At 49.4% G+C, this 12,021-nt stretch overlaps 1 protein-coding gene across 1 annotated transcript in view; it reads right to left on the reverse strand.

Annotated features, from left to right (window-relative positions):
* Positions 1-10,410: 10,410 nt before the first annotated feature.
* Positions 10,411-12,021, reverse strand: part of LOC107115503 — an 86,275-nt gene continuing 84,664 nt past the window's right edge. The window contains 1 exon segment of the mRNA XM_015417223.1: positions 10,411-11,451. Within this exon segment, the coding sequence (XP_015272709.1) occupies positions 10,942-11,451 (510 nt within the window). The 3' untranslated portion in view covers positions 10,411-10,941.

Below are 12,021 nucleotides of genomic sequence, written 5' to 3' on the forward strand. Positions count from 1 at the left end.
GTGTAGTCTGGAGCAGTGTTCCCTCTAAGCTGAGTGAGCGTGAGCTGGCTCACTTTTTTTTAGCCTCCGGCTCACATATTTTTGTCTCAGCTCAGGAAGGAGGGCTCCAGAGCAAACTGATTTATGCAGTAGCCAAATGGCTCGCTCACAACTTTAATGCCAGCAGCTCACAAAGTAGCATTTTTGCTCACAAGACCCCACAGCTTAGAGGGAACACTGGTCTGGAGCTGGAATTCCGGGGGATCCCCAAGTCCCCCACCTGGAGGCTGGCATCCCGGCTCCCCTCCACCCACGACAACCTGCCTCTGCCCCCAAACTATCCCCTGTCCTGAACACGGGCCAACGCACTCTGCAACCCCCAGGCATGCGCCTCTCTCTCTCTCTCTCATATGCCAGGGGAGAATAGTACAACAAGAGAAGCCCCTTACCCAGTCCACTCTCGGCCACAAAAGAAAGGAACAGGAAAGGGAACGGGGCGCGCACGAGACCTCTTTGCAGCCCCTGCTCCGGTCTGGGAAGCAAAGCTCTGTCGGATTAACCCTTCCAAGCCCTTCGGAACAAAGGGGGAGGAGGGTGGGCTGCGGCCGCTGGCTGATCTGGCTGTCGGGGGCTCTGGCTTTTGTGTTGGGTTTCCGCCTGGGCTTTCGACAGCCAGGAATCTGCGCCTCCCCAAACCCGAAAAGACAGGTGCCGTTTCCTCCACCACCAGGGGGGCGGAGGAGAGGCAGCCGGGTCTTGTCCTGTCCAGCGCTGGCTGTGCTAAGCCAAGGCCTCTAGGTGTGATTCAACCACGACATGAAAAAGCCTAGATCATCTTTATTTCACTTCACACGCAGTCAGACAATATTTACTCACATCAGCTGATATCTGAGTGGAAGGTTACATCTTGTGATCTAGGTCAGTTCTTTAGCCGCCGCCGTGAGAAAAGAGATGGGCTCCCTTCTCCTCGCAGTAAGGGTTGATGAACAAAGAAACGGAAAAGAACAATAAAACTCCTATATTCGCGCCTCTGAGCTCAGGAAATTGCTCTAATGAGCCAGTCAGAGGTAAGCTTCTGGGACTCCTAACTTCAAACTACAATTCCCAAGGAGCAATGAATCTTAAAGACACAGCATAGTTTTACTAAACTACAGATAGCGCTGACGGGACAGCACAGGTCTGGTTGCCACCCGCATAGCCCCCAAATGGACCTGCTGTGCCTGCACACGCCTCGCTACTTAAGGACAGGAGGGATGCCAACTTTTTGGAGAGGGAGGGCTCTTGTGCCTTCCACAGAAGGACAGAAGAAGAGCCCTGCTGGATGAGACCAGTGGTTGATGAGATGACTGCACTGCAACGGGAGACGTTTTAGCCTCTGTGCCTCTGCAGCCTATGGCCCTTCTGGGGCATCTGCCCATCACTTTGGGGGAATAGTGTGGGATTAAATGGACAATCGGTCTAATCCAGCAGGGCTATTTTTGGGTAGGAACACACGGGAAAGGAGTTCCGGCTGGCTTCAGAGTTGGCCACGCCCAGCAGGAACTCATTATCATAATAGGCCACACCCAACAGGAGAAACTCATTAGGATTGGCTACATTAGGGGTGTGTGGCCTAACATGCAAAGGAGTTCCTGCTACAAAAAAAGCCCTGGGTTTTGACAACAAACAAGGTAAACAGAATAACAACCAAAAGGTGGGTGTGGCTGGATGACCACACGTCTGATAACATGGGGGTGCGGCCTAATATGCTAATGAGCTGTGCTGTCAGGGGTGTGGCCCAATACGCTAATGAGTTCCTGCTGTTGGGTGTGGCCTATTATGCTAATGAGTTCCTGCTGGGCTTTTTCTACAAAAAGAGCCCTGGCTATTCTTATATGCTCATAGCACTTCATACAGAAGGATAGATTAGATTTATACCCTGCCCTTCACTACCCGAAGGAGTCTCTCAGGCAATGCTCCCTCTAAGCTGTGGAGTCCTGTGAGCAAACATTCCACGTTGTGAGCAGGTGATTTGGCTACTGCATACATTAGTTTGCTCTGGAGCCATCCTTCCTGAACGAAGACAAAAATGTGTGAGCCAGAGGCTAAGAAACTGTCAGCTAGCTCACACCAACTCAGCTTAGAGGGAACAGTGCTCTCGGGACAGTTTACAGTCTCCTTTCCCTTCCCATTCTGGGGCATCTGCCCATCACTTTGGGGAAATAGTGTGGGATTAAATGGACAATCCGTCTGATCCAGCAGGGCTATTCTTATATGCTTATAGCACTTCATACAGAAGAATAGATTAGATTTATACCCTGCCCTTCACTACCCAACGGAGTCTCTCAGGCAATGTTCCCTCTAAGCTGTGGAGTCCTGTGAGCAAACATTCTACGTTGTGAGCAGGTGATTTGGCTACTGCATACATTAGTTTGCTCTGGAGCCATCCTTCCTGAACTAAGACAAAAATGTGTGACCTGGAGGCTAAATAACTGTGAGCTAGCTCACACCAACTCAGCTTAGAAGGAACACTGATCTCAGGACAGTTTACAATCTCCTTTCCCTTCCCCTCCCCTCAACAGACATCCTGTGAGGTAGGTGGGGCTGAGAGAGCTCTTTTGAGAACTGCTCCTGAGAGAACAGCTCTGAAACAACTTGTGACTGACCCCAGGTCACACCAGCAGCTGCATGTGAAGGAGCGGGCAATCAAACCCTGTTCTCCCAGATTAGCGTCTGCGCTACTAACCACTACATCAGACTGGTTCTCTCTCCATAAAACCAGCTAGGCCTAATAAGAAGGGAGATAATAATAATTATGGTATGGCATTGTGTGTAGCATAGCCAGGATATCCTAAGATTGTCTGGCACTGCAGCCTAAAGTTCCAGCTCTTTTAGCATTATGCACCACTAGGGGGTGAGCTAGACTTGTTTTGGGGGGCTAAGAGAGCGCTGAAAGAGCTGTGACTGACCCAAGGTCACCCAGCTGGCTTCATGTGGGGGAGTGGGGAATCAAACCTGGCTTTAACCGCTACACCAAACTGGCTCTCAAGAAGGGGGATGTAGCTCAGTGAAAAAGCATCTGCTTGGCCTGCAGAAGCACCTAACTTCAATTCCCAGCAACTCCAGTTAAAAGGGTTGTGTAGGAGGAACCAGTGACAATAAGAGGAGACAATAGACAACCTTGATAGGTTAAGTGTCTGACTCAGTAGAAGGAGCCATGGTGCAGTGGAAAAGCCTCTGCTTTGTATGGAAAAGGTCCCAGTCTCAATCCCTGGCATCTCCCGTTCAAAGCGTCAGGTAGGAGGTGATGCGAAAGACCTCTGCCTGAGACCCTGGAGAGCTGCCGTGGATCCAAGTAGACAAGGCTGACCTTGATAGGCCAAGTGTCTGACTACCTGGGGGAAAGGCATGTATGTAAAACAGTTTGATGCATAAGAATAAAGAGATTGGATTTATACCCCGCCCTTCACTTGGAGTCTCAGAGCGGCTTACAAACTCCTTTCCCTTCCCCTCCCCACAACAGACACCCTGTGAGGTGGGTGGGGCTGAGAGAGCTCTTGACAGAAACTGCTATTTTTCTAGAACAGCTCTTGTCAGAACTATGGCTTGCTCAAGGTCATCCAGCAGGTGCAAGTGGAGGAGTGGGGAATCAAACCCGGTTCTCCCAGATTAGAGTCCGCACACTTAACCACTACACCAAACTGGCTCTACAGAGTGTGCTTTCTCACATGCTAAATAATGCCGTTTCAATCCCCTTCAGTGACCATTTGCAAGTGGATTTGGCCATTTTACACAGTAAAATCCAGTTGCAAAGTGCATTGAAAGTGGATTGAAAGTGCATTATTTTGTGTGTGTGAAAGTGTGGTGATCTCTCTGAAGGACCCAGCTCCTGGGATCTTTTCTGCACTTCAAACCATTTATTAAGAAAAGCACCCATTATTCCCATATGTGCACACATCTCTACGTGCCGTGCTCGGCCTAACATCCGACCTACTCTTCGGGGATGCTACTTGTTCCCTTCCCTGCACAAAGCTCCATCGGTCCCTAGGCCTTGTGTGCTGACCAGAGTTAATGTTTTTAAACTTCCGAGCCAGTTGGGAGTGTTTGTGAGCATTCCATAACAGCTCCATTGCAAAACCAACAGCAAACAAATATTGTTAAATACAGCCAAAACTCTCACAATCAATAGCTACAGAACAATCGGAGACTCTAGGCTGTGATTACACCTAAGGTGTGTGTGTGTCGTCCCTGTCCCCCCCCCCCCCCCCCCACCACTATTAGATTGCTGGGTAAAAGACAAAATAGGATTTTTCTCAGCAATTCAATAAATATTTGATCTATCTGCTGTTGTTGTTGTTCAGTCGCACAGTTGAGTCCGACTCTTCGCGACCCCATGGACCACATCATGCCAGGCCCTCCTGTCTTCTGTTAGCCTGCTGCCGCTTTATATGGATTATAAACGTATGGTTGAACTGTGCAAACCGTGTGCCGGGGAAAATGGACTGAACGGTGACCGTGAGATGGAGCCAACTTACTGGACAGAGGAAGCATGTGCCTCTAGTCAGATCTAGGGTATATAAAGAGAGCGTCACCCCATTGCTCACTCTCTCCTACCCTCCCAACCCCAACCTATTCTTGGTTCCATTCCTGCGCAGTTTGGAATCTCCCACATGTTCTGCTGGTCAGTACACGATCCCTTCCCTTAAAGTCACCCTATTCTTCACTGCATATTCTACTCTCCACATCTGAACAGGTAAAGTATCACCCCTCATCGAAACTACCTGCTAATGCAAGCGTCTCTATACTTTTCTACCTTAAATTTCCTAGATCTGTAGTGTGTGTTTGATTGCTTGATTTTATATTTGTATGTGTCTGAACATTTCCTTAGTAAAAGAAACTAGTGCTTCTTAAAGATCTAGTCTCTGCGTCTATTTCTGGGACTTGGATAAATGGGATGCTGGTATATACAGGTCATGATCCTATAGTTATGCCAACTGGTTATTAATATCATCCTTCCCCAACCTTTTATTAAAGTAATAAAGCAATTTGGCTAACACTTCCGCTGTCCTCCAAAGTTTGCTTAATTTTATGTTTGTTGCATCGATAACTCTGTCTAACCATCTCATCCTTTGCCGTCCCCGTCTTCTTTGACCTTCAATCATTCCCAGCATCAGGGTCTTCTCCAGTGAGGGCTCCCTTCTCATTGGGTGGCCAAAGTATTTGAGCTTCAGCTTCAGTCTCTGGCCTTCCAGGGACCAGTCAGGGTTGATTTATTTTAGGATTGACTGATTTGATCTTCTTGAAGTCTGTCTATCTATGTTGAATTTATATATCAAAGGGATTTAGGGTGTGTATGAAAGAACCTCTGGCTATCTCAAAGAAGTTTCAGAATTCAAACGGTTTGGCATTCCAATGAAGCAGCATGTGATTATGTTATGCTGGGTGTCTTACTGGAGTACATTACTGGGCACGCTTGGGCTCCCATGGCAGAATGGGGGTTCAGATCTTGGTCTGAGATCCTAGTTGGCTCCCATTATTCTTCACATTTTTGGTCCATCCTTCTTCCAAACAGTTGAGGGCTGTGTTTACAGGTGTATCCTTAAAGTTAGGTTTATTCTGTCAGATGGCGACTGGCTCAAGATCACACTGCCCCTTTTCCTACCCTTCGAAAGAGGAGGGATTAAGAACATAAGAGAAGCCAACTCCAGAAACTCTCTCCCTGTTGCCCCCCAAGCACGAAGAGACGGTGTGTGACTGCAATAAAGAAGGCCAATGCTATGCTGGGGATTATTAGGAAGGGTATTGAAAACAGATCAGCCAATATCATAATGCCCCTATATAAATCAATGGTGAGACCTCATTTGGAATACTGTGTGCAGTTCTGGTCACCACACCTTAAAAAGGATATTATAGCTTTGGAAAAAGTGCAGAAAAGGGCAACTCGAATGATAAAAGGGTTGGAACACTTTCCCTATGAGGAAAGGTTAAAGCGCTTAGGGCTCTTTAGCTTGGAGAAAAGACGACTGAGGGGTGACATGATCGAGGTTTATAAGATTATGCATGGGAAAGAGCAGGTAAAGAAAGAGGTACTTTTCTCCCTTTCTCACAATACAAGAACCCGTGGGCACTCCATGAAATTGCTGAGCGGTCGGGTTAGAACGGATAAAAGGAAGTACTTCTTCACCCAAAGAGTGATTAACACATGGAATTCACTGCCACAGGAAGTGGTGGCGGCTACAAGCATGGACGGCTTCAAAAGGGAATTAGATAAGCATATGGAGCAGAGGTCCATCAGTGGCTATTAGCCACAAGGTATAGTGTGACACAGAGTGTTGGACTGGATGGGCCTTTGGCCTGATCCAACATTGGCATCTCTTATGTTCTTATGTAATACAGAACGTAACAGAAGCCATGTTGGATCAGGCCAATGGCCCATCCAGTTCAACACTCTGTGTCACACAGTGGCCAAAACTCAGGTGCCATCATGAGGTCCACTAGCAGGGCCACAGCTCCAGAAGCCTTCCCCCTCCCCCCAAGCACCAAAAATACAGAGCATCACTGCCCCAGACAGAGTGTTCCATCTATACCTTGGGGCTAATAGCCACTCATGGCCCTCTGCTCCAGATTTTTATCCAATCCACTCTAGAAGTTGTCTATAATTGTAGCCGCCACCCCTTCCTGCAGCAGTGAATTCCATGTGTTAATGACTCTTTGGGTGAAGAACTTCCTTCTAAATCTATGGTGTAGCCTCCTTTGGAATACTGTGAACAGATCTGCTCACTGCACATCAAAAAAGATCTTATAGCATGGTAAAAAGTGCAGAAAAGGGCAGCTAAAATGATTAAGGGGGTGGAACACTTTCCATCTGAAGAAAGGTTAGAGGTTAGGGCTCTTTAGCTTGGAGAAACGATGATTGAGGCGTGACAGAATAGAGGTTTACAGAATTATGCAGGGGATTGAGAAGGTAGAGAAAGAAGTACTTTTCGCCCTTTCTCACACTACAAGAACTCGTGGGCACTCAATGAGCCAGTAGGCTTAGAACAGATAAAAGGAAATCTTCCCCCAGAGAGTCAGTAACGCGTGGAATTCACTGCCGCAGGTAGTGGAGGTGACTACAAGCATAGACAGCTTCAAGAGAGGACTGGATAAACAGAGGTCCATCAATGGCCATTAGCCACAAGGTCCAGATGGAACACTCTGTCTGGGCCAGTGATGCTCTGTCTTCTTGGTGCTTGGGAGGGGGGAAACAGTGGGAGGGCTTCTAGAGTTCTGGCCCCACGGGTGGATCTCCTGGTGGAACCTGGGTTTTGGCCCTTGTGTGACACAGAATGTCGGACTAGATCGGCCACTGGCCTGATCCAACATGGCTTCTCTTATGTTCTTATGTTTTAGATGCAATTTTTTTCCCTAGGCCCAAAGAGATACAGACAAGGGCATGTGCCATTTTCCCCAGAGTTAAACGGCAGACACCAGGGTCTGTCAGAGCTCTCTCAGCCCCACCTACCTCACAGGGTGTCTGTTGTGGGGAGGAGAAGGGAAAGGAGTTTGTAAGCCGCTCTAAGACACCTTTCGGTAGTGAAAGGTGGGGTATAAATCCAATCTCTTTTTCTTCTTCTTCTCTGAGATACAGCAGAAGAATAGATCCATCCGCAAAAGGACACACTAACAGTGTATGTGCATCATATTCTCCCCTGCCGATTGTTTTGCTCTGTTCTGTGTAATTCCCCTCTTTGCAACAATGGCCATTAATTAAATTTATGACTCCCCACCTTCCGGAGTAGATATAAATTACCTGCCTACCATTTTTCTTCTCACCTTGACACAGAGAGTACTCCATCTTTCGGTGTTATACCTCTGAGGATGCCAGTCGCAGCTCCTGGCGAAACGTCAGGCCCTACAATGCCAAGACCACGGCCAGACAGCCCAGAAGATCTACAACAACTACTAGAAAGTAGCTGTAACCTAAGTATCAGGCCAGACAGAGAGAACAGACACATGAAGATGCCTTATGCAGAGCTGGGTCAACGAACTCAGTGCTCTTTGCTCCGCCTGACAGCAGCTCCCTGGCAGAGAAAGGTCTTTCCCAACACGTGATATCCTGAAGATGTTCCAGGCAGAGATAGCAAAGGATGGATACTTGGACACACACCCCGCCCCCAAAGACATTGGACATGCTAGATTTGAGTACCTTAGAGACCAAAAGGCTTTTGGAAGTATAAGCTTTCGAAAGTAAAAACCCCTCTCATTGGAACGAAGATCTCTTAAGTCCTACTATTCCAGTCAGAAGATGGGGGGAAAGTGTTGCAAATGAGGGGACTCAGAATCAGTGTCCCCTCTAAGCCAGAGGTGTCGAACTCATTTGTTACGGGGGCCGGATCTGACACAAATGTCACTTTGTTGGGCCAGGCCATGTGTGCCATAAAATGTAATGTCAGTACTGGAGATACAAACTGTATAAATGACAGCAGCTGGTAAGCTCCGAGTTGGTGTATCCTCATTGAAAGGCCCCCTGGGCTGGGAGGGGGGTGCAGAGGAAAACCCACATGGGCGGACCGGAGAGCCAGCGGTGCGGCACTGGGCACACTGCTTGACTGCTGCAGACGAGGTGGCTCTGTTGTGACGAAGCCACGATTGGAGTGGCTCCGCCCACTCCCCCCCCCCCCAAGCAGCCTCCTGTTCCCTCATAGAATCATAGAATGTTAGTGTTGGAAGGGCCCTTGCAGGTCATCTAGTCCAACCCTCTGCACTCTGCACGCCCTCACGGGCCACATAAGAGCCCTGGTCGGGCCGGCCCCGGCCCCCGGGCCTTATGTTTGACACCCCTGCTCCAAGCTGTGTGCGTGAGCGGCCGCTCGTTAACACAGGAAGCCCCATTCAGCAGCAATCTGGAGCTGCACGGGGTCTTGCACTGCCCATTGCCCGTTTTAAGATTACAGCAGCTATATTTTGCTCAGGATGTGAACTGCTCCGCTCAGTGGGGGGGGGGGAATTAGAGGAAACACTGCTCACGCAGGGCTCTACTGGTACCAGGAGCTCCTTTGCATATTAGGCCACACACCCCTAGTGTAGCCAATCCTCCAAGAGCTTACAGAGCTCTTCTTACTGGGGCTACTGTAAGCTCTTGGAGGATTGGCTACACTAGGGGTGTGTGGCCTAATATGCAAAGGAGCTCCTGCTACCAGTAGAGCCCGTGCTCAGGAATACAAAGGCGCAGTGCATATTGTAATCAGCTCGATTAGCACAGAGGGGAGATGCTTGGGGGCAAAAATTGGCATCTGCAGTGAGATAAGGTTTCTCCCCCTAAGCATTTCTCCTCTGCTCTAATCTACCTGACTACGATGTGCATCCTGTGTTCCTTCTTTGGCACAGGCCTTCCGACAGGGATATAAGGACTCAGATCTCCGTTCCACCTCGTACCTGACAAAGGGAACTTACACTTTCAGAAGTTTATACCTCCAAAAACTTGTTGGTCTCTAAGGCGCTCCTGTATTCGAATCCAGGTGTTCTACTGCAGACCGACATGGCTGCTCTCTGAAACCCAAAGATACTGGGAGTCAGGAACCAGGATCCGAACATCAGGTCCATTTCTAGAGCGTGGCCAATGCTCCCTCTAAGTTGTGGAGTCTTGTGAGCAAAAACTCTACTTTGTGAGCTGGTGGCATCAAAGTTGTGATCGAGCAATAGTGGCTACTGCATAAATGAGTTTGCTCTGGAGCCATCCCTTCCTGAACTAAGGCCAAAATTTATGAGCCGGAGGCTAAGAAACTGTGAGCTAGCTCACACCAACTCAGTTTAGAGGGAACAGTGAACATGGCCATATGTCAGCAAGCTGCCAATGTTTTTCCCCTTTTCTTCATGTATGCGCTTGGTTGCTTTCGCTTTCATATGTAGACCTGTTGATGCGCTTAATTGCTTAGCTGCTGGAACATCTATATCTCTCAAGGCCACAGGTGGTTGCTGCCGCTGGATAGTTGCTTGGGTGATCTCACGAAAACCCGTGGGAAAGAGATAGCTTGTATTGCCTAGAAGCGTTTGCTCCCAGGCCCGATGGCGCGCGGGGGAACTCCCGCAATTGGGCCTCAGTTGTTTGAATGTACTATAACATGCCCTGCTCATTACTCCCCCCCTCATTCCGAACAGTGTTCCTGTCCATGCATCTATAGCTTCAAATACAGTAAAACCTTCCTGCAAGTGTGTACTTCATTGTTGCTGTGGGTTCTGACACCATAAAAGAGTTCTCAGCACCTCCCCTCCCGTATTCACAAAAGGATCATCTCATGCCCATGCTAATTTCTAGGCACTTCAGTCTCTCTTTTTTAATTAGTTTTGTTGTGATATACAATATCCTGCTAATTGTTATAATCAGGAGGCAGCAGGGCAAAGGCAGCTTCCAAAATCTGAAGCGAAGAAACAGGGGGTGTCCCCCCCCCCCCCCCCTCCAACAACACACACATACCTCAAGACAGAATATCACAAAGAAAACAAAAGATATATGCACAGAAGTGTCTAGTCTAACCAAGAAAGCAAAATGCCATCACAACCACACAGCTGCCCCCCAACCATGCAGAAATAAAACTGATTCCGTCCCTGTCCCCCCAGTCCACCCTATAACTGTGTAAATGCTTCATTCAGTCATAGTGCATAGTTTAAAGCAGCAAGTGCAGATCGGGTTGGTTCCACCGATGTTCAACAGCTCCACCAGCTGTTGAGCACCAAACCAAGAGCTTCCAACGAGAGCAAGCACAGTCAATCAGGGATCCCGTGGACAGCAGCACAGTCAATCAGGGATCACGTGGACAGCTTACTGTCATGCACTGGGACACGGAGAAACCAGCCATCTGGGAAATGTCCAACCTCACGGGGAAGAAACAAGTGTAATTCCCCTCAACAACATACAGAGAGGGTAAGTGATACAGATAACTGTTTCCACACTGCAGTAGCTACCATGGACGAAACTGTCATCTGTAGCCTTGCGCCGAGCATTTATGGGATTTCCGGTGGCGGCTGCTGCTGCTGCTGCTTCTGCTCCTCTTCCAGCCGAAGCATGTTCAGAGCTTCTCTGGCGTGGATCTTCTGGTGCTTCACCAGGACTGTGCGGTGAGTGAACCTTTTCCCGCAAGTCGTGCACAGATGCGGCCTCTCCCCCGTGTGGACTTTCTGGTGCCTGATGTGGACGGCACGGTCAGAGAAGCACTTCCCACACGTGGCGCATTTGAAGGGCTTCTCCCCCGTGTGGGTCCTCTGGTGGACCATCAGGATTTGCCACTGGCTGAAGCTTTTCCCACACTCGGCGCAAGTATAGGGCCTCTCTCCCGTGTGCACACGGTGATGCTTGACCAGCTGGGAAGAGGTGTTGAAGGATTTCTCACAGTCCGGGCATTTGAAGGGCTTCTCTCCCGTGTGGGAGCCCTCGTGTTTCTTAAGGCTAGAGCTCCGGGTGAAGCCTTCCCCGCACTGCGAGCATTTATATGGCTTCTCCCGCAGGTGGATTTTCTGGTGGTTTAGGAGCTGCGACTTCTGGCTGAAGGTTTTGTCGCACTCCGAGCAGCGGAAGAGTTCCTTCTCGACGTGGACGCGGTAGTGTCGGGTGAGGACCGAACTGACGGTGAAACTTTTCCCGCACTGGTCACACGTGTAGGGCCTCTCCCCCGTGTGGGTCCTCTCGTGCGCCACCAGGGTGGATTTAAAGCTGAAGCATTTCCCACAGTTCTGACACATGAAGGGCTTCTCTCCCGTGTGGGTCCTCTGGTGGGCGGCCAGCACTGTGCTCCGGCTGAAGGTTTTCCCGCACACGCCGCAAGTCTTCTTCCCCCGGCTTCTTCGCCTTCTTTTGACGACTACCGGTTGGGCCTGGTCCCCATCTTCTCCTAAATAAGGGAAGATTTTCACCTCTTTGGGGTCCAGGCAGTTCTCGCCATCCCTCTCGGGGCCGTCCCGACTTGCTACAGCCTCTGCACCCTCGTGCTTCCAAGCCGCGGTTCCCCAGGTTGCCCGGCGCAACTTCATGGGCCGTGGATTTTCCATCTCAGGATCCGTCCCTCTGTTCTCAATCACCCACTCATC

This window comes from Gekko japonicus, unplaced genomic scaffold (assembly GCF_001447785.1).
Source record: "Gekko japonicus isolate JY-2015 unplaced genomic scaffold, Gekko_japonicus_V1.1 scaffold1562, whole genome shotgun sequence".
Lineage (NCBI taxonomy): Eukaryota > Metazoa > Chordata > Lepidosauria > Squamata > Gekkonidae > Gekko > Gekko japonicus.